Genomic DNA, 27,914 nt, shown 5'->3' with positions numbered 1-27,914 from the left:
ATGAAAACTGCTGCTTTCCTCTTGTAGCTACAACACACACTGCTAAGCAGTGAACTCAGTGTAATCAGCTGGCTAAGGCTCAAAGACAGCCTTTTACTTTATTAGGGAAAAGAAACATGCTTTGACGAGGATTCTAGCAGAATTATTCAGAGGAAGGTGATAGCAGATTGTGAGAAGACCATACCCTTGACAGGCCGAAGTGTCAGCAAGAAGTCACATTTTAACTGCACGGAATGGCAGCTGTCCTCACACTAGAGTGAATGAGACGAGGTATAAGTACTAGACAGTCTCTCTGAATGAAAAAGGGCAAGGACACTGACAGAATTTCAGTTATCTGATATTTCAGTTTAAAAATGAGAAATCCAAACAGATCTTGGAGTATGGACTAATAAATTATGGATACAATGAATAGTGATAATAGCAAGGAATATTTAATCTGCAGTGAGGGGGTTTGAGAGTTAAAGAATGAATTTGGACAGTGATGAAATGGATGACATCATCAGTAAAGTATCCACGTTGGAGATGGAGGGGAATTATAAAAAGGTAAGAGACAAAAAGGACGCTTGTCTTCTAACAATTGCTCTGTTTTTTGCAAAAGAGAAACAGTTCAAATCTGAAAAGTTGCCAGTACCATTCACAGCACCCTATGCTACAGTTCATCCAGATATATAAATGTTTCTTCATGATTATTTCTATCTTTATTTGCTAAAATAGTGAAACATCCTGTTGTATTCAGCACACAAGTAATTTTCATTAAAATGTGGTTGTTACAATGTTCTGTAAAATCCTTACACTCTACATTTAGTTGTCAAAACTGTAATTTAAATATTGTGACCCTCTAGTTTTTAATACAAATTACAGTGCAGCTTAAGAAATGAAAAATTTTGACTCTAAATTTTCATTTTATTTGTACTTCACCGTAAATACATCTTGAAGTGAAAGATACAAAAACAAGTATTCTATGGGTACAGGATTTTCATAAATATTATAACAGCCTTTGTCCCTTTAAAAATAAAGTATGCAATGTACAGTTTTAGAACTTTAAATATAGTAATTGTCTACGTCTGGTAATGACAGACCTAAGGCAAAAATAGCTTCAGTTGCATGGTTGAAGTCTTGACATTAACTTCAAGTATAAGTTTCTCCCTACAGAGCCAGGATATTATGCAACTTCTCTCCCCCTCCTCCGGCCCCCGCCTCCTCCCAAGGAAACGAATGCTGTTCTAAACTGTTTCACAGTATGTAGAAGTATCATGTCATAACAGACCCACCATCCTCAACTCTCACTAACTACAGCACCTGGCAGCATCCAGCCATTTGTATCTAACCTCAGCACCTTCCAACATTTAGCCAATTGCTTCTAATATTAAATAAAAAATTGCCATAACCCTGCTGGGTTTTTAATCCAATTAAATGTTAATAGAATAAAATATTTTACCTTAAACACTTCTGTAGGTTGGCAGTGTCCTTAAAGATTCACCTAGGTGATGTAGTATTTGCAGAGTTGTATAATTACTGCTACATATTAGTTCTAAATATACATTTGAATAAGTTTTGTATATACTTTTACTCACTATTTCAGGTGAAATCTTAGTCTGTAAAATATATTAAAACAATGGGCTGCATTGTAATAATCACTTCTCAGGTTATGTAAGTAGTAAAGTATGAACTTTGTCCACTTCCTTGGAAATATGGTAAGTAAATCCCAAGAGCTGACTCGTGTACTGCTGTTTATTGGCCTCCCATGGCTTGTGTTTTCAGTGTTGTATAATTGCCAAGAAGGGAAAAAGTCTGAGGTGATAAGTGTCCACATTAATGACATGTTAACACCCCCTGCAGTAAAGTTTTTGTACAGGGAAGATTTTTAAGTCTTGTCTTTTCTTGTTAATCCCAAACCTGTTACAAGCAAACTAAAGCAAAGAAAGAAAATGTGGAGTTAATCCAGGAACAGAAAGCAGGTGTAGCCAAAGCAAATGAGAAGTAGTAAACTGTTGGCAACATGTACCCAACTGTCTTAATCCTGTACATTGCCAGAGGTATGACAGCATTTATATTGTTCACCTTACTTAGTCCTTGAATGCAGATTCAGTGGGTCAAATTCTGCTTTCAGTTACACTTGTATAAACCCAAGTGACTCACTGGAGTTTCTCTTGGTCCATGTGTAACTGATACAGTCTTGCCACGTTTGTATTGAATCAACAAATGTAATAATATTTCAAATATCTGGTATATTGTGAAAAAATATAAAAACCGTAAAAGCTTATCTGTTAACCCCCTGTCCGTACATGACAAAACCCCCTCTTTGTATTGAGTCTATGTACAAATTCTGCTGGAAAAAGACTGCCCCACAGAGCTAGTCTTCCTAGATACTAAATAGTACTCTCTCAGTATGTCCAGTCAGCATTAAATCCTACACTTCCACTGGATGTGATAAATAATACCTTTCAAGAAACTTCCATAATTCCTATCCACATTGGTCTTGTCAGGCTCATGAATCTACAAACTAACAGAAAACAGCATGTCACCCTTCAACAGAGTGTAGGTCATTGCAGTAGGGAGGTTGACAGGACTGTAGATCAGTGCCATAAAGCAACTACTAATGACTGAGGAAGTTGTATCCTCTCAAACATTCAAGCCAGTTCAGACGTTCAGGCATGATGAATGCATGACCCATGGAATCAACTTTATATTGTCATATAGGAATATTTAGCCAGCACTAAAATATTTTTGGACAGATTGACTAACTTCTGTAACTTGTTTTCCAGGGCAAGTGCCCCGAAGTTAATAGCATAACTCTCAACACTCCAACTTCCAAGTGAAGTGTGTAACATTTGCCCTTTTAATGCATTAGAAAGAAAACATGGCATCCATAACTACACAATGAAAAATCACAGATGCAAGCGTTCTTTATTTATATAGTACCATAAGTCTGCAGAGGGGCATGTGCTTTTATTTTTATGTATATAATACATAAAACTTTTATAATCGTCTTGTTTGTGCTGTTATCACCAGCACAGCTCTAGGGCTGTTTCTCTGTTCTAATATTTGGCAAGAAGAACAGATGGTAAATGGGTGGGACAAATGTGGTAAATGGTAGTTATTGCTGTGGGGTTGAAAGAGGGGTGAGAAGTTTTTTATTTTTATTTTTTCTTGTGGGAAAGATAGGGACCATTAAGAAAACAAATTGTAAATGTATGGGTCAGTAAACAACAAAACTGTAATTAATATATATATTAAAAAGCAGTAATTATACAGAAGTGGCATGGTAGACTATGATCACAGAGGCCCCATAACAATGGCCTCACCATGGCATTTTTGTTGTTAATTTACTGAGGAAAGTTTGGCACCTCTCCTAATGTAAACTTAATTGAAATTAGTGTTTTAGATGTAGAGATTCTCATTTTTCCTTCCTTGACTAAACCACAAATATCAAACTGGCCTTGAAACTTAACTTGCAGTAAGGTTTTTAGGAACTTAGTCACACGTAATCAGTGGTTGGGGAATTGATCCATGCATGAGTTCTGTGCTAGACCTTGTTATATACTGATGAATACCACATCTTTTTTTTTTTAATGTTCTTGTAAATATTTTTGGTTTTGTTGTTTAAAAGAAAAAATAAAAATCAAACAGTTCTATTCATGTGGTTAAAATTAGATCCTACAATGGATATGGAAGGAAGAGATTATGTAACTTTTCCTTTTCCTTCAGGAGGTGGTCTAGTGGCAGGATGTAGTGTTCAGAATTATAACACTATTTATTTATAGCACTTATAATTTGGGGATTAATAATTCAAACCTGTTTTGCTTAGTGAAAGTCTAGGTGAAGGGATAGAAGACAAAACAACTCATGAGATCAGTGAAATGTACCATTTGTGTTCTCCTAGGTAACAGCTACAAGTAAAACTTTTTCTTAAAATGCATTTACAAAAGTTCAGCTGTCCTTTTAGACCGTGTGCTTTGGTGAAAATCTGTGTATCTCACTATAGATTTAACAGAAAGACCTATCTTTGACCATAGATAATACAGTATTATCTATGTTAATGTTTTTATATTCCAAGTGTTTCATTGTGATTTTCTTATGTAGAAAATAATTTAAAAATTCTTGGTAGCTGAGGAATGAGATTATTCATTTGGTTCCTGTCTGAAACCAAGTTTCTCTAATATCTCTCTTAGACTATTCAGTGGACCCGGTACAGTGATCCATCTTTAGCATGAAATCCAGCTTTCAAGTATATTAGGCTTTTTTAGGAACTGTTCCCTGTTTTATAACAACTTTATGGCACAATTGATTCCTTTATGGTCATTATCTAGAGGGTGACTTATAAAATAGGATAATGTGGGATCAGTATTGGGAATTGTATTATTTAATATTTTAGTAATTACTTAGTGGGTAAAATAAATTGAAGCTTGATCAAATGTACAGATATCAAACTGGAAATAATTGCAATCATAGTGGGGGATGGATCAAAATTACAGAATGATCTGAAAGTTTTAGATCTAAATGGGACAAAATATGTAAAATTAAAAAAGCAGGGAAGAGTAACTCCTAACACAAGCATAAAAGATGAGGGTGCTACTTAAAGAGCAGTAATGCAGAAAAATCTGTGGCGAAGAGAGAGAGAGAGAAAGATGGGACATGAACTGAAAATGAAGTGAAGCTGCAAAAAAGGCAAATGACATTCTGGTCTTGAATGTAAAGTTAGCACTGGTAGAACAGGGGAAATGTTAAAAATACTTTATGCCAGCTTGGAGGGAGTCCTATATTTTTGGCCTCTTATTTCTAAAAGAATATAGATACATCAGAATCCAATGAAGGGCCACAAAAGTGATAAATAGGTTAGAAGATAAGGAAATTAATTGTGTGAACTGGAGGAAAGGGATGTTTGAGGGTAGTCTATTAATACAATTTGAAAAAAATATTTACAGTAATGAGATTAATAATAAGCCATAGACTTGAGGGTAAAGAAAAACTTGAAATGCTAGAAAGCCGTAGTCAACATGCAACCCAGTCAAATCATGGATTGTCTCTCTTCTCCATTTGTACAGCACCCAACACAATGAGGTTCTCATCCTTGTTTGCGGTATTTAGGCACTCCTCTAATGTAAATATTTAATCATCATAATGTTCAATTTGCAGACATCTTGTGACCTTCCCAAGACAGTTCCTTAATAACAAAGCCACTGCCAGGGCTGGCCAGAGGATTCAGGGGGCCTGGGGCAAAGCAATTTTGGGGGACCCTTCCATTAAAAAAAAAAGTTGCAATATTATAGAATACTATATTCCTGTGGGGGCCCCTGCGGGGCCTGTGGGAAATTGTGCCTCTGGGTGGCCCTGGCCACTGCTCCTTCCATCAGAGGTGCTTAAGAGTAGATTAAATGGAAGAAAATGTTGTTCTTTGCGAGCACTGGAGTAGATACATGTTTTTCAACTGGTGGGGCATGACCCTCAGGTGCACATTAAGGGAGTACTACTGTCACTAGGACCCAGCGGGAGCAAACTTAGGACAGAGAAGCAGCAGCTTGCGCTCCTTCTCCCTTGCTCCTTGTTTTCATCCCTGCCAAGATAGAAAACATAGGTCCCTGGTGAAAAAAAGAGTGAAAACCACTGAACTAGATGGCACAGAATTTAATTTAATTCTAATATTTAATAAAACATTGCACTTTTACATTGTATTTTTCATATGAGAATCTCAACAATTTTTGGGAAGCATTAATGACAATTCTACATAAAACCTGCCAGATGTATGAAAGTACATAGGATTGATTAGGCATTTTATAGATGTCTGATTCCCCCTCACTAAGGCTCTGATCCTGCGAAACCTTACTGAGCATGGTGCTTACTACTACCATGAACAGTTTCTTTTGATTTTGGTGGATTTACTCATGCTAATAAGCACTACACACAGTAGTGCTGTGCAAAAGGTTTTGTAGAAAAACGTATATGAAAGTGTAAAAATAAATTATCATAGGATAAAAACCCTGAAAGAAGATACAGAAATAGGTATTTACTACATCCAGCCATGACATCTAACATGTCATAAGTAACGTTTGAAGATTACATAAAAGCTACCAAACATTGTAACAGTTGTATGCTTTGTTATTTGAAAGATTTTGAGTATATTTTATCTATAGCTCTGATCACTAGCCTTTTTGAAGATAAAGGCATCCTAGCCAAATGACTAAAGAATCACAAGAGATCTAAGTTTTGAGGACCTCTGTCATTCACCATACGAGTAACATAAGAACAGCCATACTGGGTTAGACCAAAGATCCATCTAGCCTAGTATCCTGTCTTCCGACAGTGACCAATGCCAGGTGCCCTAGAGGGAATGAACAGACTAAGGGCTGACTAAGGGCTTGAGTTCAATTTTGTGTCTAGTCTTGCCCAGAGTATATCAGTCTCTTCAGTGGATTTCTCTATTAATGTTTAGATTATAGAGTTGGTTGAATGTGTGTATCTAGTGTACATGAGCACTCTATACATTTAGAAGAAGTTTGTGGTGACTCTACAGCTTTAAAATAAGTTACTGCAAACAATGCAAATTTTGATATTAAAACTTCAGATACTAATATATTTTTGTTTTCATCTGCATTGACCCAGAAATCCTTACGCATCTATAGGTCATGATACTGTCACTAAGTATCATAATACATCCGAATACAAAGTCAAAATATAAGTTTGTGTAGATTTAGACTAATTAGGATATAATGTGTTGTTTGCAAAGAGTGCCAGTTAAAAGATGATTAATTGCTGACTAATGCTGTTTGTGTATGCCCAGGATATATTAAAAACACTGGGTTGATCAATTATATCAGACTACAAAAGCAAAAGATGTCCAGTGCAGGTACTCATTTCTGAGGACGTCTGGGTTCCCTGATACTCCAGAATTGAAAGTGGAGTTAGTGGAAGATATCCCCTAAAGAAGCCGGAGAATGGTGCTGAGTTCCTAATGACTGGTACAGTGAAGAGAGAAGAACCCCCTTTCCCTAGTCCCTTAACCCTCATATGAGGGGAAGGCTGGGGGTCCCAGCAATGAGCAGGGAGCTGGGTGGGGGAGGTGGTGGTAGTGCGGGACTGATGGCAGCCCTCAGAGTGGTGGAAATGATTAATAAAGGAATCCTGACCTGCTCTGTACAAGTTACTACCCAGATAGTTCCCAGATGAGTTAAAGTTGCTAAAGTTGCAACAGAATTATATCACCTCCCTCACATCTTTTCTGCCTTTGTGTGTTCAGGACAAACAACCCAGGTTAGTGAGATTGAGGGGGCAAAAAGCTGTCATAATACGGCATGGCGTGGTTTCCTTCATTTTTTCCCTCAAATTTCAAAGTATCTTTCATCTAAAACTTATCTATACTTTTTATATTCAAAGATCTTAATTAATCTTCACAGCAACCTTGTGAGAGAGATAAGTAGGTAGAGAGGTGAAAACATATTCACTAGAATTCAGGAGTTCCTAACTTCTAGTACTGAGGCATGACCTGGGATCTAAAGATCCTATTAGAGCATTTTGTAGAGAGTTAAAAATAGTGATTCATCGTAAAAATGAATCGGATAAGAGAACTGGAAGTGGCAGGGATTGGCCTGCGTTTGTTCTAACCTTGTATTTAGATTTTTTAGTGCCACAGGATATACATTGTTTCTTTAATGAGTGCCTTCTTCACATCTTGATTTGCTCTTCAAACTGACATTTTTCTAGTTTAAAAAATGCTGAGAGAGATTAAGGGTGTAAGCATCTTCAGCATGTAATAGATTGCATGAAAAATCTAATCAGGGAATCATTTGATGGGGGCTTACTTTATGGTATCAGCACTTTCGGTGTACTGAAAACTAATATTCCATCTTATTAAGTTCAGTAAATGTGCTTTTAAAGCTATTGATTTTTGTTTTGTGCTGCAGTATGTTACTTCATAATGTTTGGGTAGAAAAGCTATATACTGGATGAATGAAAGACTATACATTACAGTAAATTTTAGAGAATAGTACACAGTGAGCATCAAAATCTAGATTTATTCATTAATGAGGGCTACTAACGATGATGCTATCAGAAGTCACTAGACAGAAGGTTTCGCTGATGCTGAGGGATTAATGTAATTGCTTCAAAACAGACAATGTGGCGTCAGCTACAAACTGTAAGACAAACAATCAAGGAATTAGAATCTAAAGAACCCCTTTGCTTTATCTGGCCTGTGCTGTGTGAAGCAGACTTTCTTTTCTACCTTTTTAGCTGCTGTAACAAAATGTATTATGAATTGATCACTAGAGAGACAGTTAACTGGTAGTATTTGCACAGTCGCATAGCATTTCATTGCATGAAGTAAAATATAATAAAATAATATTGAGATTTAAAAATACATTCCTTGTCCTCCAAAATGTGTATTTTAGTCACTTGTTGAAGTTACTTTGGATAGCCAGCTTCAAGTCTTTCCTCTCATTTTCTTCCCCAATGCTGTTCTCCACAGTTGGCAATGGTGGTATGCTGCTACAATTAGAAACCCAATGCAGAGTTTTATGCTGGAAAAAGTGCCATAGGCTATATTGAGCCTTTCTTTATCACATGACTGTCTCTGAAGTCCATGAAGGTTTGGCATAAAAATCAATGGCAGGATATGGCTTACTAGTAATTGCCAGAGGCTGCAAAAGGATATAGTCCTAGAGCGTATATTTGTATCGTAATGAGGGGAGAGTTGTGTGTGAAGTTGCCCATGCATCAATAGCTATCAAAAGTATTTTGATTTTCAGATGTTTCCAGGGAGAGGTAATAAAATAACAAATAAGAAACGGTTGGGAAGAAAAGGTAGTATTGGCAAAACTACCTATTTTTGCCTAAACTTATTCTTTGAAATGACTAAACCATTTTTTGCTGAAACTAAAATAAACAAACATATTAAGATCAGTCTAAGGAAGGAAGCAAACATGGAAAATTTTAGCTAGAACAGTTAGTCTGGCTAAGTTATAAACATCTGAAAATTGGGGCTTGTAATTGAAAATGCTAGACAACTTTAATTATAGGTTTTGCTACCAGGCCTGCCTATAATTTTTGGGGGTGAGATTTAGGGTTGCCAAGTGTCCAGTTTTCGATTAGAAAGTCAAGTAAAAAAGGGAACCTGGCAGAGTCCGGTTAGCACTAACAGTCTGGTTACTTGCAGTAACTGGCCTCTTCCACAGTGGGTGGGAAGAACAGCTGCTGCTGCTGCTGGAGTCTGGAGGAGCACTCAGCAACGGTTCCAGTGGAGAGAGGAACCGGTGGCTCCCCACCCCCGCCCCGAGCGCGGCTCCCCTTCCCCACCCCCGCCCCACTCACCCTCTACCCCAGACTGCAGCTCCTCCTCCCTTTGGAGTGTGGCTCCCCCTCCCCCATCCTACCCCAGTTACCCACCCGACCCCTGGAGTGCAGCTCCTCTCCTGTCCTGCCCCAGTTACCCCCACCCCCAGCCCTGATCAGCTGGCAGGGGGAGGGAGGTGGAGAGAGCAGTGAGCGATGGTTGCGGGGGAGGAGCAGGGGGCAGAGCCTCGCTGGAAAGAGGTGGAGCAGGAGGCGGGAGAGGTTCCGGGCGCTCATTGTCCGGTTTTCACACAGTAGAAAGTTGGCCATCCTTGTCAGATTGTGATAAGAGAAGAAAGTTCAGGTTTCAAATGAAGACCAAATTCTACTAAGAGCCTGACGATATAATGGATGATATAATAGTGTAAAATCGGTATCCAGGATTGAGGTCGTAACTAAATCATGATGATCTGGCTATTTTGGGCTTAAAAAAAAAGGCATGTAATTTTATATTACTACGTAGAATCAGAAAGGTACTTTATCTTTAATTACATTAAACAAGTAAAACAATTCAAGTGCATTTATATGAAGACATCAGAAGTAAACCCAGACTTGCACAGTATACTTTTGCTTTTGTCTATTACATATTTTACGGCATGTACTGTACATTGTCTTAGACCAGTTGATAGGCTGAACATGTTCTTTCCATTAGTCCTTTGCCTTCCTACATGTTTTTGCTGTCAGTGTTGACACACAATTATTTATGGTCCTCTGGTACAGTATTATTTTAATACTAAACATAAATAAAGTTTTCATTTACTGCATATTGATCGGTTCAGTCCAAATATAAAACCAAGTCTACAGCCATTGATTGGAGATTTTTAAAGCACTTTGTAGCTTAAATTTTTTAAATGTAAAATATAAAGAAAACCATAAAGAGTAATTCAGTGGTAGCCATTATAAATATATTTTGCATAAATTGTTTAGAGAAGAAACAATCACATAAGAAAATATATATAGAAAAAGTAACATAAATTTGATTGTGGTAATTCAGTTCAGATCAGACTGGTTGCTTTCCAGATGTTTGTTCTACTCTGCTTCAGCAATTATTTTGTGTCAGTTCATGTATAAAAAGGTAAGAATGTAAGCGCGCTCAGACAGAAAAAAGGTGACTTTTCATACTGCCTGTATTTTCGGCACAACTTCTCTCTCTCTCTCTCTCTCTCTCTCTCTCTCTCTCTCTCTCTCTCTCTCTCTATATATATATATATATATCTGAAAATGCACATTTTATGAAACTATCTTCATCATTTACATTGTTAAGAAATGTAATAAATGTTTATACTCTTATGTATGAGCCAATGATTTCACTCTGTTTTTTTCTGTAATAGCTGCAGCTCCCTTTTGAACATATATTTTCGTGGTGTTAGCTCAATATGAAAGTAATCCAAGTAACAGTGTAAACACAGCAATTGTCTAGGTTTACAATGCGTTCTTAGGCATAAAAGGTTGGTTTCCTTCAGTACCTTTTTTCTAGAACCACCATTTCATTCACTGGGTATTTGAGCGACAGTCAATGCAAGGGAAGAATGAAAAAGCTGCTCTTTAAAGCATTGAGGCTGAGTGGGTTAGATAAGTTTGAGGTGAACAAGGCTGAGATAAATAGTGTATGTACATCAGTGGTAACTGAAAGGAGATTATTAATTTAAAACAAAGCCTCTGAAACGTCCTCAATGTGGTGCTGGGTTTCTAACTATGCTTATCTAATGTTACAATACTGTAAATGCTAATTCTGTACTGCTGTCAGCTTGAATACTACAGAAATGTGTTGTTATAACTGATGGGTTAATACTTTGTTGTCTACCTGCACTTTAGGCTCAGAAAAATGAGAGAGAATCTATCAGGCAGAAATTGGCACTTGGAAGTTTCTTTGATGATGGCCCAGGAATTTATACCAGCTGTAGCAAAAGTGGCAAGCCAAGCCTTTCTTCTCGGTAAGTGAAATGGCATCGTGAACATTCCTAATGTTTATGGATTTCATGTGGCATAGCATCAGAGTGAAATTAAAGGGGAATATGTGGGGATGGAGGAGGTAAAAACTAATGTGAGGCTTTGGGTAGTGTATTAATCTTTAGTATGAAGTCCTATGAAAAACTCATTAGAATATTGAGGGAGGCCCTGATGTTTGTAGGCTCCATTTTCTCTTCTGGTTGCCTCGCTAGATTTTTAGTGGCAACAGTACCTTTAAATGGCCCTCATTTTAGATCCATGGTTTCCTAGGTTCCACACAAATTTGGTATCTGTCATGTCAGTTTGTTGTGAATAATTCCCCCCTCCCCCCAAATCTTGGAACTGAGGTTATAGAACATTGGCTGGAGATGGAGTAGGTGACCTATCCCGTAATTTACCATCTTTAATTTCTAGAATTCTATAACAAATGCCTCTCTCTTGTCTGTTGTGCTGAGAGAGATATTACAGTTGCAAAGGGCTTTACACAGACCTGAATTCTTCCACCATAAAGTGTTCGTCTGTATGGCAACAGGGAAGACAATCATTCCTGCAAGATCCCTGAACACCTTTAGATCTCCCTGACTCCAGTGGGATTGAGTACACTCAGCACCTTGCAGGATCAAGTTGCTGATTAGCTATGAAAACATAGCAGAATACAAGTAGAATGACCCGTTGTTTGTCATGCAGGGAAACAATATTCTGGTTTTAATTCTAACGCTGACCTATCCTTTTGTTGTTATTGTTGCTGCTGCTGCTGTTACTGAACATACCCAAAATAAAATCATCAACACAAGCAAATGTTGCAATTAGCCCAATTAACAGCATGGCTCTGGACAATGGGAATGTTGCAGCTCTTTCCTCTTCCCCACCATTCCCCTCCAGCTAAATGTGAATAACACTATCTCAGGTGTGCAAGAAGTTGGCAATAGAGATAGATGGATCTATGCTGTAATAACACTAGGTATGTGTGTTCTCAAAAACAGTACCTGATGTGTCTTGGTTTGTGCATGTCATTAGAAAACTGGACAGTGAAATAAATATATTGCATTGGTTAATCTGTTGGATATACTGTTCTGTAGTAGATATTTTGTATGTGAGAATTAAATGTAAGGAAAACATGAGACTGCTTCCAGATCTGGGATTGAAGTAGGCATGATCCAATAGAGGAAGCCAGGGAATTTGGTCAGGACTGGCAAAAAGATAGGGTTGTAGAAATTAGCAGTCCTGTTCCTTTTATTTATTTATTTATTTTTAACTAAACTATGCATTTGATGCATAAGAGCTTAGTTACAAATTACTTCCACATAAAAGTAATCTTGGCCATATACATCCCTCCAGTATGTAAAATAATGATACATCCATACTATCTTGGGAACAACTTAGTTTTCTGGGTTTTTTAGTAAATTATTCAAAATACCCAGTAAGAATATAGTATACTATGTTTATACAGCATTTGTTTCAAATCAGAAAGCATACATTTAGGAACATTTTCAGCAGAAAATAAGAAATCTTCTCAGTTATATTTTCTGATTTTTCTAATGTTTTAAAGAAAGCAATAATATGAAACTTCCCTTCTTCTCTGTTGTAAAACTCTGACCTAAAGTTGATAAGATGCATTTTTTGCTTCTTATCATCTGTGCCCCAACCACGAAAGTTCCAGAAGGCTCATTATTCTCTCTCCTTTGAACATCTTATAAGGTCACTCAGAGATCATGAAATGTCACATACTCATGTGCCACCGATATGTGGATGAAAATCAACTTTTGTTCTGCCAACTTAACTACTGAGCTTTTTCTGTCATCAAGATGTCCAGTGCCAGGATAAAGTGACCAGATTTGGTGGTCAGTCTAAGAAAGAGCGTTGTGATAGTAGGAAAAGGAAATACATCCAGTAAATTGCCAATATGCTAATCTCAACAGCTGTCCAGGGTGTCATCAATTTGATGTGCAGCCTTGAAATCATGCTGAAGTCACTACTCCTGAAGACGATGTGAGCATCTTCTGTTAGCCAGGAGACTGTATCCCCTTTCCTTTCTGTCTAGAATCAAGCCATCGTGATACATGCTTTCATCTCCTTTAGGTTAGATTTATCCAGTTCATTCAACCTGGAACTAAACACAGCCACCACCAGAAGGCTTAAGCCTGTGCAACTCTCAGCAGTGCACTTCATGAGCAACAAAGGATGATGTGGACACATGACAGGCAAGCAACAGATGCATAGCAAATGTTCCATAAACTACCGGCTCCCCTTTCACATACGTATTCAAAGTCCTGTTCCTAATGAACTGCAATCTGGCTGCTACAGAGTTTACTTTACCCTCCAAAACAATGATATTTCACAGAGCCATACAGTTGGAAAGACCCAGGTTTTAAATTTCAGGTGCTCTGGGCAGTGTGTTTTGACTATGGCCGTCCATGATAGAGGCTCAGATGACCACTTTTTGATCATCCAGTGATGCCCCTTTCGTCTTCTCCAGTGTATGGCTTGATGCAGCCTTCCATGTGCATGGAACAGCCTGCTGTTACCCCAGGGTGCACCCAGATTTCATCAAACTGCTCCTAAAGACCCACCAATGTAAAAAAATATATATATTAACTGGAAGTATAAAAGGATCTTTTAAAGCAAGCCTTTCTTCACAAGGCACCTCTCTTTTTTTTTTTTTAAACAATTTTAAATCCAAAGGGAACAGAGAGAGAATCCCATGGGCCAAATTCTCCAGAGAAATGCAGCTGATTTCACCATGCCCCCAGTGTAAACTAGCTCCAGGGCTAGTATAATTGGCCCTGGAGGGATATCTGCAATGTAAGAGTATTTACCAAGCAGTGCAGAGCCAATATAGGAGCTCATATGTCACTCTCATTTCACGCTCCCCCAGTTACACACACATCAGGGGGAAGAGGGCATGGGCAGAGCAGAGAGAGAGAAGCAAATATGCCTCTGCATTGTTTTGGCATCCTAGATCTGTTTACAGCTGGCATAAGTTAGAGCAGCCATCTGTCAGTTCTGCCTTAGTTAAGGGGAATCATCCCTGAAAAGATGTATCGAGTGGAAAGATAAGCTTTAAGCCACCTTTGGCTTGCATTATGTGTGGACATCTACCATGTCTGTGGAGCTGGTTCTATCTGTTCTCATACTTCGCTATCATGTTGTTTGATGTTTATACCACAATGAGGCCTGCTAAACCCAGGGTTGTGAGTTCAATCCTTGAGGAGGCGATTTAGGGAACTGGAGTAAAATTCTGTCTGGGGATTGGTCCTGCTTTGAGCAGGGGCTTGGGCTAGATGACCTCCTAAGGTCCCTTCCAACCCTATGATTCTATGACAGTCCTATTACACAACCTACAATAGGTTTCAAAATAGTCCAGAGATGTGTGTTTACCCAAATAGTGGTGAACTAGTTGTTCTCCCCATAATAGCTAACCTCGTTTGGGAAGTTTCTGAATGGACTCTCATGTTAAGTGTAGAGATGTACATGTTTCCAGGGTGTGGCAAGAGACAAAATCTTAGAGATGCACAAAAGCAGGAGAGAATTAACCATTATTTGAGAGAGGCTACAATTATAAAATCAAGCCTAACTTCAAATAAATTGAAAAGCAAAACAATTTGACTTTGTTTAGTAACTACTTTCCTTTAAAGCAAAGCCAGTAACCCCTATCTTGTAATTATACAGCAGGTCTAATTAACAGTGTGTAAGCAGAATTTGACAGATGTACCAAGTGAAATTACCAGATGTACTAAATGCTAATGAATTTTGTTAATATTTTTACACCGGTAAGAACTCTAAAACACATTGGTTGTTATTATAGGGGGTGGAGGAATCTTCACAAGAGTGCTTTCGTATTGAAAAAGGATCTGTTCTGTAGAAAACAAAAACATAATAAAAGCACTTTACTAAATGTATAGTGAATATAGCACAACATGTGTCCAGCTCTTGTATTCCCCCCCCCCACACACACACACACATACACACACCCTTTATTCAGTCAACATTTTCGTGCAAGGTGCATTGTTTGCATATATGGAAAACTGATTTGGAAAGAGAAATAGGATTTTCCAGTGAGCAGTTATATAATAAGACTCCCACCATTCTTTTTGTGATTCATGTATCTCAAACTCTGTAGTTTCAGAATGTTTTTACAGAAGTTATGAATCCCTACAAAACATATTCCAGGCTGGCAACATGGAATACATATTCTTTCCTCTTTAGGTTACCAGTTTGAATCCAGCTAAGGTTGTTAGTGACCACAAGATGATTTTATTTCTTTTTAATGGCCTTTGTCAAATGAGTTAGTTCCTATTGAACAGCTGTCCATATGGCAAAAACTACCGTTTACAATTAGCACCAGCTGGCAGTCTTCCTTGCAGTCTCAGCAGACAGACCAAATATTGAATGAATATGGAGACTGACTTTTACCTCTTGAGATGGTCCCTCCACATCAGGATTTAGACATATTTACAGAGTCATACAGGGAAGTTTGCACCACTGCTGCTCACACTGTACCTGTTCTAAGAATGAATACAGGAGTGAATTGCCTGGGCTATTAATCTGGCATCTTTCAAGAGTGTGATATTCTCAAACAAAACTTCAGAACAAAAAATGCAGATGATGAAAGTTGTCTGTTAGCAGCAAACAAACAAAAAAACCTTCTTGTGCCTAGAAATTCTGCACATGCTCATGTTACAGTGGCCCTGTTGTTTCACTCACTTGATACAGTGTCTTAAGCTAAGGCCATGGTCCTACAAACACTTACATGCATGATTAACTTTATGATTGTAAGTATTCACATTGCTGTCTGTCATGGTAGTAAAGCTACATGCATGTGTAGATGTTTGCAGGATTAGGGTCTAAGACTGCAAGCTCTTACGGCAGGGACTGTCTTCTCTTTCTCTCTCTGTCTCTATAGCGCCTAGATCACTGGGACTCTAGTGTGGCTGGGGCCTCTAGGCACTACTGTAGTACAAATAATGCATAATAATAGTGTGGTGGACATATTACAGTTCACTATGAAATGTATTCCAAGAATTTTACGGTTGTGGCAGAAAGTAAAGAAAATGACAGTATTGCTGTTGAAGGCTGAACTCCCATCATGGAGTGCAGTGAGGTGCATTTCATTACTGATTTTTTTTTTGATAGCTATTGTCATAACATGAATGTGCATTCAGTGTAATTTTTATTTGATAAATTTACTGTTTCTTTGTTAAATTGAAAGATTGTAGTTGTACGTGTGCAGTGTAGGGAATTCATATGAATAGCTAGGCCAGTGCTGCTCTAATGTAACAAGAAATCTCTTGTCTTGTATTGTTTTAGAGTTCTGAAGTATGTCCATTGTGAGAGCAAATAATGGCAGTCATGGCATTTATCCATGTTAACATTTTATTACTGTAGAATTGTATTTAGGTGTTATGAATAAGATATGAATGGCCATTGCTGGTGGAAATGTGTGCAGGCATAAAAATAAAAACCCTAAACAGCTCTCCATGCAAACTGAGCTGCAACAGCCCACAGGAGACGTGACAATACACACATCTGAAAAGCCATCATCTGAAAAAGCTTCTTGTTTTCTGTTTTCCAGCCATGTATCCTAACAGGAGGCCTTTTTTGAGAGAGAGAGAGAGAGAATCCAGCTCAGTGTCTCGATTTTGCAAATTCCCCTCTCAGTGTAATCACTTGCTAAACCTAACTGTCAGTCGCTTCTTTAAATCTGTGTAGCACTTTAATCTGACCTGAATAATACAGCTGTTCTTAATATATCACAATCTAGTTTTAACAATTATCTCCCATGGGAGCGCTTTACTTTCTAACCTGAACTATTTGCCTTTTCCATTATTGTTTGTGTTTCTGAGGTGCTCAGACTGTGCCTTTGAAAGGGGTCTGAGCTGAGCAAACCAGCGTTATACCTGTTTCCCTCTCTGAACAACACAACAATGTATTTTGTTACAGGTTTCCGTGGGTAGCTGTAATTCATTCTTTATGCCTAAAACCCATGGAAAAGCTCATGTGATATAATGTCAGTGTGCAATTATTTATCATTATGTTGCATATTAATAATGCATCCAAAAAGACATTAAAATAAATGGAAAATGATATTCTACTGACCATTCCTACTAAATAGAATATAAGCAAATCAGCTGGGAATAAGGAATAAAGCATGACATGCATCAGAGCCTGTGATTGTGAGTTACGCTATGTTGTGTGTGTAGTGATATGTTTACTTCCCCCTCTTATTTGAAGTTCTTAGTGAAACAAGAATTGTGAATTATTCTCAAATCGCAGCTTCCTTTTGGAAACTACACATGTCTGGGAAGAACAGAAAGTATGTGCAAAGTTTGGGCATAGAAACTAGCTTTCTTTAAATCTGACTCGTTCCTCTGCAGATACCCCAGTGTCTATAAATCAAGTTCAACGCTTTCAGAGTGCAGCAGTCCTTAATTTAAGAGTAGGAAAGGAAAATATTAGGGGTGGGAGAAAAACCTGCACAATTCTTTACCTACCCAGTATGCACCTCTGATTGAGATAACTACCAAAAACTTCAATTCTCCATGAGGGAGCTCAAAAGATTAAGGAAGTATTTATAGCTTAGGAGCAGAGGTGAAAGTAAGCAGGTATGAGCCAGTACCGAGGACCGGTAAGAAAAGGAGACTGCCTGAGGGAGGGAGAAGCCTGCCTCCTGCATAAGAATAGTTTAAACTCAGCTGTTTCCTGAGTGGTTTAGCCCTGGAGGTTAGGAGTGGTTTCTGGCCTCCTTGTTAATTTCACTCAGAGTAGCTGGGGGCAGTGGGGAGGGTGTGTTTGACCATGGCAGGGGCAGTCCTTGTCTGCCCCCCCGGGATGAGGGGATCTTGTCTCCAATACTAATATACACAACAAATACAAGCATTTGACTGCACAGCTTAAATCCAGAGCTAATAAAAGCAGGTGGAAGGGGAAAACTCACTGTCCCATTGGTTTCTTGTCTCCTCCCTCCCCCTCCTCCAGCCAGGCTGCAGACAAAGCTCTGCATTCCTCCGCCCCCCGCCCCCCGAGGGTTCTCCTCTAGGCTATAGCTTGCAGTAGGGACACTGGCTGAGATGCCTGCTGCTGCTGCCTGCATAAGAACAGTTTAAACTCAGCTGTTCCCTGCGCAGTTCAGCCCCCAGGGTTAGAAGACGTTTCTGGCATCCTTGTTAATTTCACTCCCAGTTGTTGGTGGGGGGGAGGGTGTGTGTGACCATGGCAGGGGCAGTTCTTTTCTGCCCCCGGGATGAGGGGATCTCCTATACACAAAAAACACAATCAAAATCAGGAACCATTTCCAAGTTCAAATCTATCCCATTCCCTCCCCAGCAGAGGATCATGGTTGTGATGTCCAAACTGCTTGCAGATCCTCTTTGAAATGTTACTGAACCACACAGGGAACAGCTGAGTTTAAACTGTTCTTATGCAAGAGGCAGGCTTCTCCCTCCCTCAGCCAATCTCCTTGCTGCAAGCTAGAGGGAAGCCCCTGCAGCTGCTGCTCAGTGCCAGGCAGGGAGAAAGCATGGAGTCTAGTGTCCACAGCCTGGCTGGAGGAGGAAGGAAAACACGAGAAAAATGTGACAGTGAGCTTTCACTTTTTCAGGCTTATTCCAATAGTAAAGTTTTATTACAGACAGTACTGGTAGTAGTAATAGTAGCTTTATTTTCTCTATCTATGTCATGCAATGGGAGGGATCCATGAAGTACATAGGAGAGGTGGGTTGCTTGCGATTGGACCATATGGGTAAGAACTGTAAATTACTTTCACCCCTGCCTAAACCCCAGGGGTCCCAGCTGCCTGTGCAGCTGGTAGCTCCGGGGCTGATTTAAAGGGCCCGGCTCCTAGCTTCAGCTGAATCCCTGAGCCCTTTAAATCCTGATTTAAAAGCCCTGGGATTTAAAAGCCCCACCTCTTCTGATAGAGGCCACACCTCTTCTGGTTGAGGCCCCTCCCCCTCTGCAGGACTCTGGAGTACCGGCAAGTCCTTTAAGTTACTTTCACCCCTGCTTAGGAGACACTCTCTCGGTTTCTTCCTCCTTTGTAATGATTTGCACCTTTGAGGGTGCATGGATAGAGCAGTCTTAAGCCCTTTGCATGTAGGGATTGCAATAGTATCTGCCCTTGCATGGAATATTGCATATGGAATGACTGACAGAGCTCCTTGCCTCTCTGAAAGATAGTGTTCACGTGATAGACCATTGAGAATTTTATACGTCTTGTTCGTAATATCATAAAAGTTCAAAGTGAAACTAAAGTTAGTGAAATATGCAGAGACCATTGGCACAGCAGCAGTCAAGCTACAAGGCAATCAGATCTCATCGGAAACTTCATCCTATTTTTAAATGCTTTTCCAAGTGCACTCTTAAACCATTAACTGTAGCATCATACTTTTTCCTGGGTAGCGTTCCTGGTTACTACCTCTACCAGGAATGTAAAGGAATTACAGGCTTTAACCTAAGAGAAGATGTGTCTGCATTCCCACAGAGGCGAAGTGGGGCTAAGGTGATTTCCTGTGGTTTTAAATGCCTTCTCATTTCACTCTCCAGGCAATTCTCCTATTTTCCTTTTGACGCTTTCTGAAAAGTCCTCTGGATATTTTTGATCCTACAAGAACTCTTATATCCTAATGGCCCCAGCTAGAGGATTCATTCTCATTTTAAGGCATGGGAATTTGTGAACATAATTCCCTGTATTTAAAAAGGAGAAACACCCTCTACACACTTTTCAGTTTTCCTATGTATCTTGGTTCTGATTAGGAAGTTGGGGTGGGAGCTGGGAGGGGAGTAGGCAGATGTTATTTTATATATAAACTTCCATCTTAAATGAACTTGCACCTAACAATCCTAAAATAATTGGCTGAGGTGATCTCTGGCGCCCTCATGTTAATTTTTAATAAATCTTGGAATACCAGGGAATTTCCAAAAGACTGGAAGAGTTTTTCATGCCAATATTCAAATAGGGCAAGTGGGATGATCCAGGTAACTATAGGCAGTTTCACCTGAGATCAATCCCAGGCAAAATAATGGAAAAGCTGATACAGGATTCAACCAGTAAAGGATAGTAATATAATTAAGGCCAGTCAATGTGGCTTTATGGAAAATACAGCTTTTATTCTTTGTTGAGATTACAAATTTGGTTGATAAAAATAACTGCAGATGTGATATACGTAGACTTTTGAAAGGTATTTGACTCAGTACAGCTGACATTCTAATAAACATTATGCAATATCAATAAAGCACCCATTAAATGGATTAAGAGCTGGCTAACTGACACATTTCAAAAAGTAGTTTGTCGGTGGGGAATCTTCATTGAAAGAGGGTGTTTCACAGGGATCAGTACAAAACCTAACGCTAATGAATATTTTCATCAGTGATCTGGAAATAAATATAAAGTCACTGCTGATAAATTTGCAGATGATAGAAAGATTGGCAGAGTGGTAAGTAATGAGGAGGAACAGGCAGTCATACAGAGAGAGAGATGGATTGCTTGGTAAGACAGCCACACAAAATGTATTTTAGTACAGTCAAGTTAGACATATAGGAACAAAGAATGCAGGCCATACCTATAGAATGGAGGACTGTGTCCTGGAAAACTAACTCCAAAAAGGATTTAGGGGTCATAGTGGACAAACAGCTGAAAATGATTTTACCTCTGCATATGGCATTGGGGAGACAGATTCTGGAATTACTGTGTCTAGTTTTGGTGTCAGCATTTTAAAAAGGATGTTGACAAGGTGAAGGAAAGAGCCGCATAAATGATTTGAGAATGGAGAAGATGCCTTACAATGAGAGACTTAAAGATCCCAATTTGGTTAATTTATCAAAAAGAAGACTGAGAGATTAGTTGACTATACTGTATAAAGTATCTTTTTGGATGGGGGGAGGAGGAGATAATGGTACTAAAGGTCTTTTTACACTAGCAGAGAAAGGCATAACAAGAACCAATGGCTAGATGTTGAAGCCAGACACATTCAAATTAGAAAAGAGGCATACATTTTTAACAGTAAAGGGGATTAACCACTGGAATAAACTCCCCAGTAGGTGCTGGATTATCCATCTCTTGATGTCTTCAAATCAAAACCAAATGCCTTTCTGGAAGACAAATTTTAGCCAAGCACAAGTTATACTTTATTCAAACACAGTACAGGGGCAATTGGATGGAATTTCATGGTCTATGCTATACAGGTCAGGCTAGATGATCTAATTGTCTCTTCTGGCCTTAAACTCCATGAATCTTTGAATTAAAGGTTGATACGGTTAAGGCATATGCTGCTTCTAAAATTCCCCACCTGGTACATTTAGTACTCAAAGGGATAACCATGATCTGAGCAAAAGTGGGGCAAAATTCAGCATTAGAACTGTTAATCCGCCCCCCACCCAAAAAAAAAACAACCCAGAGATCTGCCTTATTATCTGCATTTTGAAACCACACCACCCAGAGTTGTTCTAAGTCATCAAGTTGGAAAAAACTCAGTTGACAAATGAGCGTAGGTGTTCTTGGAAAGGGCAAATCTCTCAGCACAGAAGGTTAGAAAGACCGACAATGGTCCTTGACGTCTTTTGCCAATAAAGGCACATCTGTTACTTTGTATCCCAGTAGAACCTAGTGGCCGCAGTTGTGATCAGGGATCCAGTCCCTTGGTACTGAACAAATACATCATGTGAGACAGTTCCTGCCCCAGAAGAGTTTACAATAATAGACAAGTAAACAGTGAGTGGGGGTGGAGGGGAATGTCTAGGTTGGAGCTTGTCTGAAAGGCAGTCAGGTTATACAAAGACATTAATAGGAATACTGTAAATTAAACCCTTAAAGGAATATCATTTCACTGTGGCAGTTGTGCATTATATTACAAACTGCATGTTTTCTAGCAAGAAAGGTATAATGACAAACTATGTAGAGCTTTTAGAAATACTAAAATTCAACAACAGATGGCAGCAAAAGCACAGTACTGTTACTGAATTGGTGAGCTTTTTAACTGAACAATGTCACTCCGATTCAGAATCAGCGGTTGTGTTTCAGTAGTGTGGTAGAGCGCAAGACTTTCAGCAAGAAAAGCTGTGTTCTGGTCCTGGCTTTGCTGTTGAATTGGTTCTTGAATTTGGGAATTTAACTTCTCTTTGTTAGAGATCAGTGCATGATGGAGAAACTGAGCCAGTCGCAGGGATGGGGAGTGGCACAAGAGCTTCTATGTGGGTTCTCGGCCCCCAGAGGCTCTCTTGTACTGAGGTCTTCCTTCCAGTGTTGGATCCATCAGCTCCTCAGCTTGATTTTTGCTCCGTGTTTGTGCGAGCCTTACACAATGGAGTCCTTGTCCATGACTAGGGTTCCTGGGCACTTTGGTAATACAAATAAATAAATAACCAAGTTTCATGAGCACTACAAGGCAAAGCAGCCATATCACACCAGAGGATCTGACCCTGTGTGTTAAATATATTGCTTTTGCTATGTTCCTAAGAGCACCCTAGATTTATTAAAAGTGAATGAATTTTACTTGACACACTATACTCCTTGTTTGCTCTTTATATTTTTCTCCTCTTCAACACTGAGAATCAGTTAATTCAATTACACTTTTGTTTATAGTCAATTTCACTTTCAAGTTTAGTGCTGCAATGTTTAGGTTTCAAATAATACCATGGGGAATTTTTATTATGTCTAAAACCAAATACTTCCCTTCAAAAAAAAAAAGCTATTGGAAACACTTTTTGTTTTTACACAAATTGAAAAAAAAATCAAGTTGACGGCTTTCTTTTTAAAAGTTAAATAACTTGTGCTTAAGGCACTCTAGCATTTTCTTTTCTGCTAGAAATAAGTCTGGCTCTCAGAAGGATATGTTGATAGAGACAGTTAAACCTTCAATGTTGATTTAGGTCAGAGCTCCTATATTAGCTAATATGTTAGCACATCTTGTTAAGCAACAGTGATTGCTGGTGACAGTACTTTGGATTTGTTGTTGAGAGAGAGTATGCATGCTAACACCTGTCCCTTTTCTTCCCCCTCCAGGCTACAAAGTGGGATGAACCTGCAGATTTGTTTTGTAAATGACAGTGGTAGTGACAAGGATAGCGATGCCGATGACAGCAAGACTGAAACAAGCTTGGATACGCCTTTGTCTCCAATGGTAGGTCTGATAACTAGTTTCACAAAAGACCTTAGTGAAGAAATAAAAAGATTTTAAAGCACAAGTATGTACATGAGCTTCTATCATTTTAAATAATTATTTAGCACGTGCATGTGCCATTCTTAATATATTTAAGATAGGTATAAATTAAGTTATGATTGGGAAAAGTTATAAATTGGCAGTGATATAAGCAGACAAGGAGCTTGTTAAGTTTTTATAACCATCTCCTTATCTTAAGAACAGTCCTTGATTATCTGTAAAAATATTTTGACTGCTGACTGCAGTTGGCAAACTATTTCTAGATAGAGAGACAAGGTGGGTGAGGTAATATATTTTATTGAACCAACTTCTGTTGGTGAGAGATCCAGTAAAAGATATTACCTCACCCACAATCTCTCTAATATTCTGGGACCAACACGGCTACAACAAACTGGATATTGCTAGGTAGCTCAGATGTGCTAGATATGTGAATAAGTTCCCTCCTTTTATGGGCTGGTAACAGTAAGGAAGGGGATGGCATGGAGCAGCATCAGCTTCTCACCACCCCTTCCTTCTGAACAATATTGTAACAAGGAAATTAGCAGATCTACAACAATTCCTTCTTTCCCCCTTTATTAACAGTACCCAAGGGCCTCCCTGGGATTTCCCAGAGTTTGATTCAATGCATCAAACACTCACTGATCTAGCAGCTTTCTCTCCCTAACTAAAACTCAAGTTACCATTAGCATTTAAGCATTAAGCATCTTGAAAAATGGTTTTTGATATATAAAAATCATTTTGTTGAGCAAATAAATACAATTAAATGATCTCCATCTTCCCTGAAGAAATCACACTATTTGCATACGTGAGAATTTTAAAGCTAAAATTTCTTACAATATTGTCTATCTTAAAGTGTGAATGTTATTATACACTTACAACTGATGTGTGTGCACTTTCCTAGAGCAAGCAGAGCTCCTCCTACTCTGATAGAGACACTACTGAAGAAGAATCTGAATCCCTAGATGACATGGATTTTCTCACTAGACAAAAGAAACTGCAAGCTGAAGCCAAAATGGCTTTGGCTATGGCAAAACCAATGGCCAAAATGCAAGTGGAGGTGGAAAAGCAGAACAGGAAAAAATCCCCCGTAGCTGATCTTGTGAGTATCAAACCGAAAGCCAGTATGCATTCAGTGACCACCAAATGTTAATAATTTGTTGTTTTATTGTTGGATTAGTTAACCACTTGAGAATAACTAATTCTTTCCAATTATCCAAATTCTGTACTAGTGCATCCAAATATCTGCAAAACTACATGAACAAAGGATTTTTTTTATTTACAAAGAGTAAAATACACTTAAAATAATTTTGAGTGCTCATTTCAGTCTGAGAAAGTAGGGAAAATAAATTCTATACAATGAAACATCATCTAGCTTTAAGGTGCTGTCTTGCAAACACATTTTATTGGGTGCAGTGCTTACTGCCACATGTAGTCTTATTTAGATCAAGCACTACACCTGCTAGTAAACATTTGCAGGATCAGACCCATACTTAATATTTTATAATAATGAAGCCAAACTGTGTCTTACAAGTTAGAGGTTGAATGTTCATATATGTGTATCTGTTTGTTTATAAGAGAGAGATTCTTAGGAAACGCTTTCCTAGTTGTTACAAAATTATCTGAGATTATTCAGCTGGAAATGATCAACTTTGGAACAAGGTTTCTCAACCTGTGGCTCCTGTCCCACGGGGCTGGCTGGGCTCACCTCGCTGCTCCAAATATTGCAACCTCTAGGGTACCAGCGCCAGTCAGGTTTGGCCCAGCCCTCATGATGATGGGAGTCCTGGTAGGTCAGATTTGAATGAGTGGCACTGCAACCCCATGAGCCAGGTGACAAGTCCACTCACAAGTTTTTCCGGGGGGGCAGTGCCAAACCTGAGCGGCTCTGCAACCCCAGAGGTTGCAACACCCGGAACGGAGAGCCAAGCCCAGTCAGCCCCTCAGCACAGGACCTGCCACTGTGGGGTGAGTGCCGGGCAGGACCTGACCGAAACCACCCCAGGGCTTCCAACCCTGACTTATTTACTGGGTTACCACAGCCCATAAACATTTACAAATGGGTCCTGATCCCCAAAAGGTTGAGAATAACTGCTTTAGAAGATCTGACAAAATAATAAAGAGATTCAAATTCAGAAATGGAGTAAGCATGACAATACAGTGTACTTCAAAAGGATGTTTTTGCAGTCAGTGGAATTACCCACGAGTGAAGCACTATTTTATTCACATATAATCATATCTCAGCGTGTGCTGAAAAATAAAATGCATATAATTTTTAATAACATTTAAGCCTTTCAAAATGTTATTTTAGGAGATAATTTGCCTCCACCCATTATCAGTAAATGAGAACTAACTTTTTTTATATAAGCCTTTGTTAATTTTTTAATTGTGTGTAATGTGTATATATAGAGAGAACTAAGAGATAAATATATAATCAGTACTACTGCTATTCACAAATCTGTTCAGATTAGCAATTAAAGAACCAATAAATGCAGCAGAAACAAAACTCTGCTAAGCAGAAATGAAAAGAAAACCAAAAAAAATAAAATACTTGAAAGTAGAATGTACATTTTAAAGACGAGACCTTAACTCTGTAGTCATTCTTCCAACATATATAGTAATGTAATATATGAAAAAATTAATCCCAGACTTAAAATGGTTCCATATGTTTTCAAATACATCTTTCCCGCTCTATATTGTATAAATCAGTGGTCTCCAAACCTTTTTGATCGCGCACTCCTATCAGTAAAAAATTTTTGAGCACGCACCCCCATATATGCATATTTATTTATGTATAAATTATATACATATACTACTATAATAATATATTATGTACATTATAAAACATACAAAAAAGGAATTAAAAAAGGATGAGATAAAGATGAAAAACAATATTTTTAAAATAATTTTTATTGTATTTTATTTATTAACGGTACAAAAAACTTTTTTGCTCTCAAAAAATATTAATATTTTTTAGTGAGAGCAACGTGATTGAATATGCTTCATTATTTCTGAAAGTCTTGGTTTAACACTTTGTGATACAATGATTCGAAGGTCTGGATTAGGGTTAGGGTACGGGAGGGCGTTCAGAGTGGGGGTGCAGGGTCTGAGAGGGAGTTAGGGTGCGGGAGGGCACTCAGGGTTGGGTGCTGGGTCTGGGAGGGAGTTAGGGTGCGGGAGGGCGCTCAGGGTGGGGGTGCGGGTGCAGGAGGAGGCTCAGGGCTCAGGCAGGAGGTGCAGAGCACTTACCTGGGGCAGCTCCTGTTTGGTGCAGGGGGCGTGCAGGTGGCTCTGCGCAGCGCAGCACCGCCCCCATGGCCACAATTCTGGGAGCCATGATTCTGGGAGCTCCCCCCCCACACACACCCCCGGGGGCAAGGCCACCCGGAACACAGGGGCTGCAGGGCCCTGGGCTGCAGCTCTAAAGCCCCTTTTGGAATGCGGTCCTGCGAGCACGGGCCGGCGGACTCAGGAGGAGCAGGGGCAGCCGCACAGCCAGTGGCCAGAGAAAAGCGGCTGCTTCTCTCCAGCCGGCTTTGAAGGGGAAAGTGCCGCTTCTTTCCAGCTGCTGGCTGCGCGGCTGCCCCTGCTCCTCCATGGGCCGGAGGACTCAGGGCCGCATTCCAAAAGGGGCTTTAGAGCTGCAGGCCAGGGCCCCGGGGCCCCCTTAGCCCAGGGCCCTGCAGCCCCTAAAGCCCCTGTGTTCCGGGTGGCCCTGCCTGGAGGGGAGGGGGCAGCTTCCTTGCTCGTTCATTTCCTCCCTCCTCTGGCCGCCCCCCCTCTTTTTCTTTTCCCCCCTCTGGCGGCGCTCCTGCTGTGCCCCCCAATGGATCGTCTTGCGTGCACCGCACTTTGGAGACCACTGGTATAAATCATTCTCTGAAGAGCAGCAAAAAATAAGGCTAACCATCCATCTATCCTGTCTGCCCGTGTTAAACATAAAGGCTGATTGAGAATTAAAATGGTATCTTAATTCTCAACTGTCAGTAATTGGTAACAGCTGTCTTTTTAGATGACTTTTCTCAAGAATGTTTCTATTTAAGTTGACACTTGTCTAGTTTAATGCCACATCAACGTTTATATTGTGATGATGTAGATACAGTCCAGTGGCTAAACGCTTTGTTTTAAGCTTGATTCTTAGTGTTTTAGAAATGGCTCAGTTAGGAATATCCATATATGCCAAAGGGATGTGCAGTTACCATGTATAACTGCATATAAGGCAAGAGATTTAGGTATGAAATTTCAATCAGTAGTTGCAGAGTCAACATGGGTCACAGTATTGGGTCATTTATGGAGTGATATCTGTGGGGGAAATGAAGTGATGAAGCTAGAAGGTTATAACTACAGGGAGGATGATTATTTTTGTGACAACTTCTCATAAAAGGATTTATTCATCCTTGTTCTTTCCTTTGAAAGGTTGACTTAAACATTAATCACAGGTTTTCATTTTGGATGTCTCAGTAAATGGGCTTTCTATGGCTACATGAAAGC

The 27,914-nt window shown here is 39.3% G+C and overlaps 1 protein-coding gene across 5 annotated transcripts in view; it reads left to right on the top strand.

Moving 5' to 3' along the window:
- The window catches only part of LOC120372166 (schwannomin-interacting protein 1), a 116,301-nt gene that overhangs the window by 73,181 nt on the left and 15,206 nt on the right, over positions 1-27,914 (top strand). For 4 of the 5 annotated variants that reach the window (XM_039489001.1, XM_039488999.1, XM_039489003.1 and 1 more), the window contains 3 exons: positions 11,140-11,258; positions 23,270-23,387; positions 24,328-24,525. In XM_039489001.1, the coding sequence (XP_039344935.1) occupies positions 11,140-11,258; positions 23,270-23,387; positions 24,328-24,525 (435 nt within the window). Of the gene's footprint in view, positions 1-46; positions 544-11,139; positions 11,259-23,269; positions 23,388-24,327; positions 24,526-27,914 lie in introns of those variants that run through there. The other variant, XM_039489002.1, reaches the window with a different exon arrangement.

This window comes from Mauremys reevesii, linkage group 9, assembly GCF_016161935.1.
Source record: "Mauremys reevesii isolate NIE-2019 linkage group 9, ASM1616193v1, whole genome shotgun sequence".
Classification (NCBI taxonomy): Eukaryota; Metazoa; Chordata; order Testudines; family Geoemydidae; genus Mauremys; species Mauremys reevesii.
The sequence above is the reverse complement of the archived record's forward strand: the minus strand, read 5'-3'. Positions and strand labels throughout refer to the sequence as shown.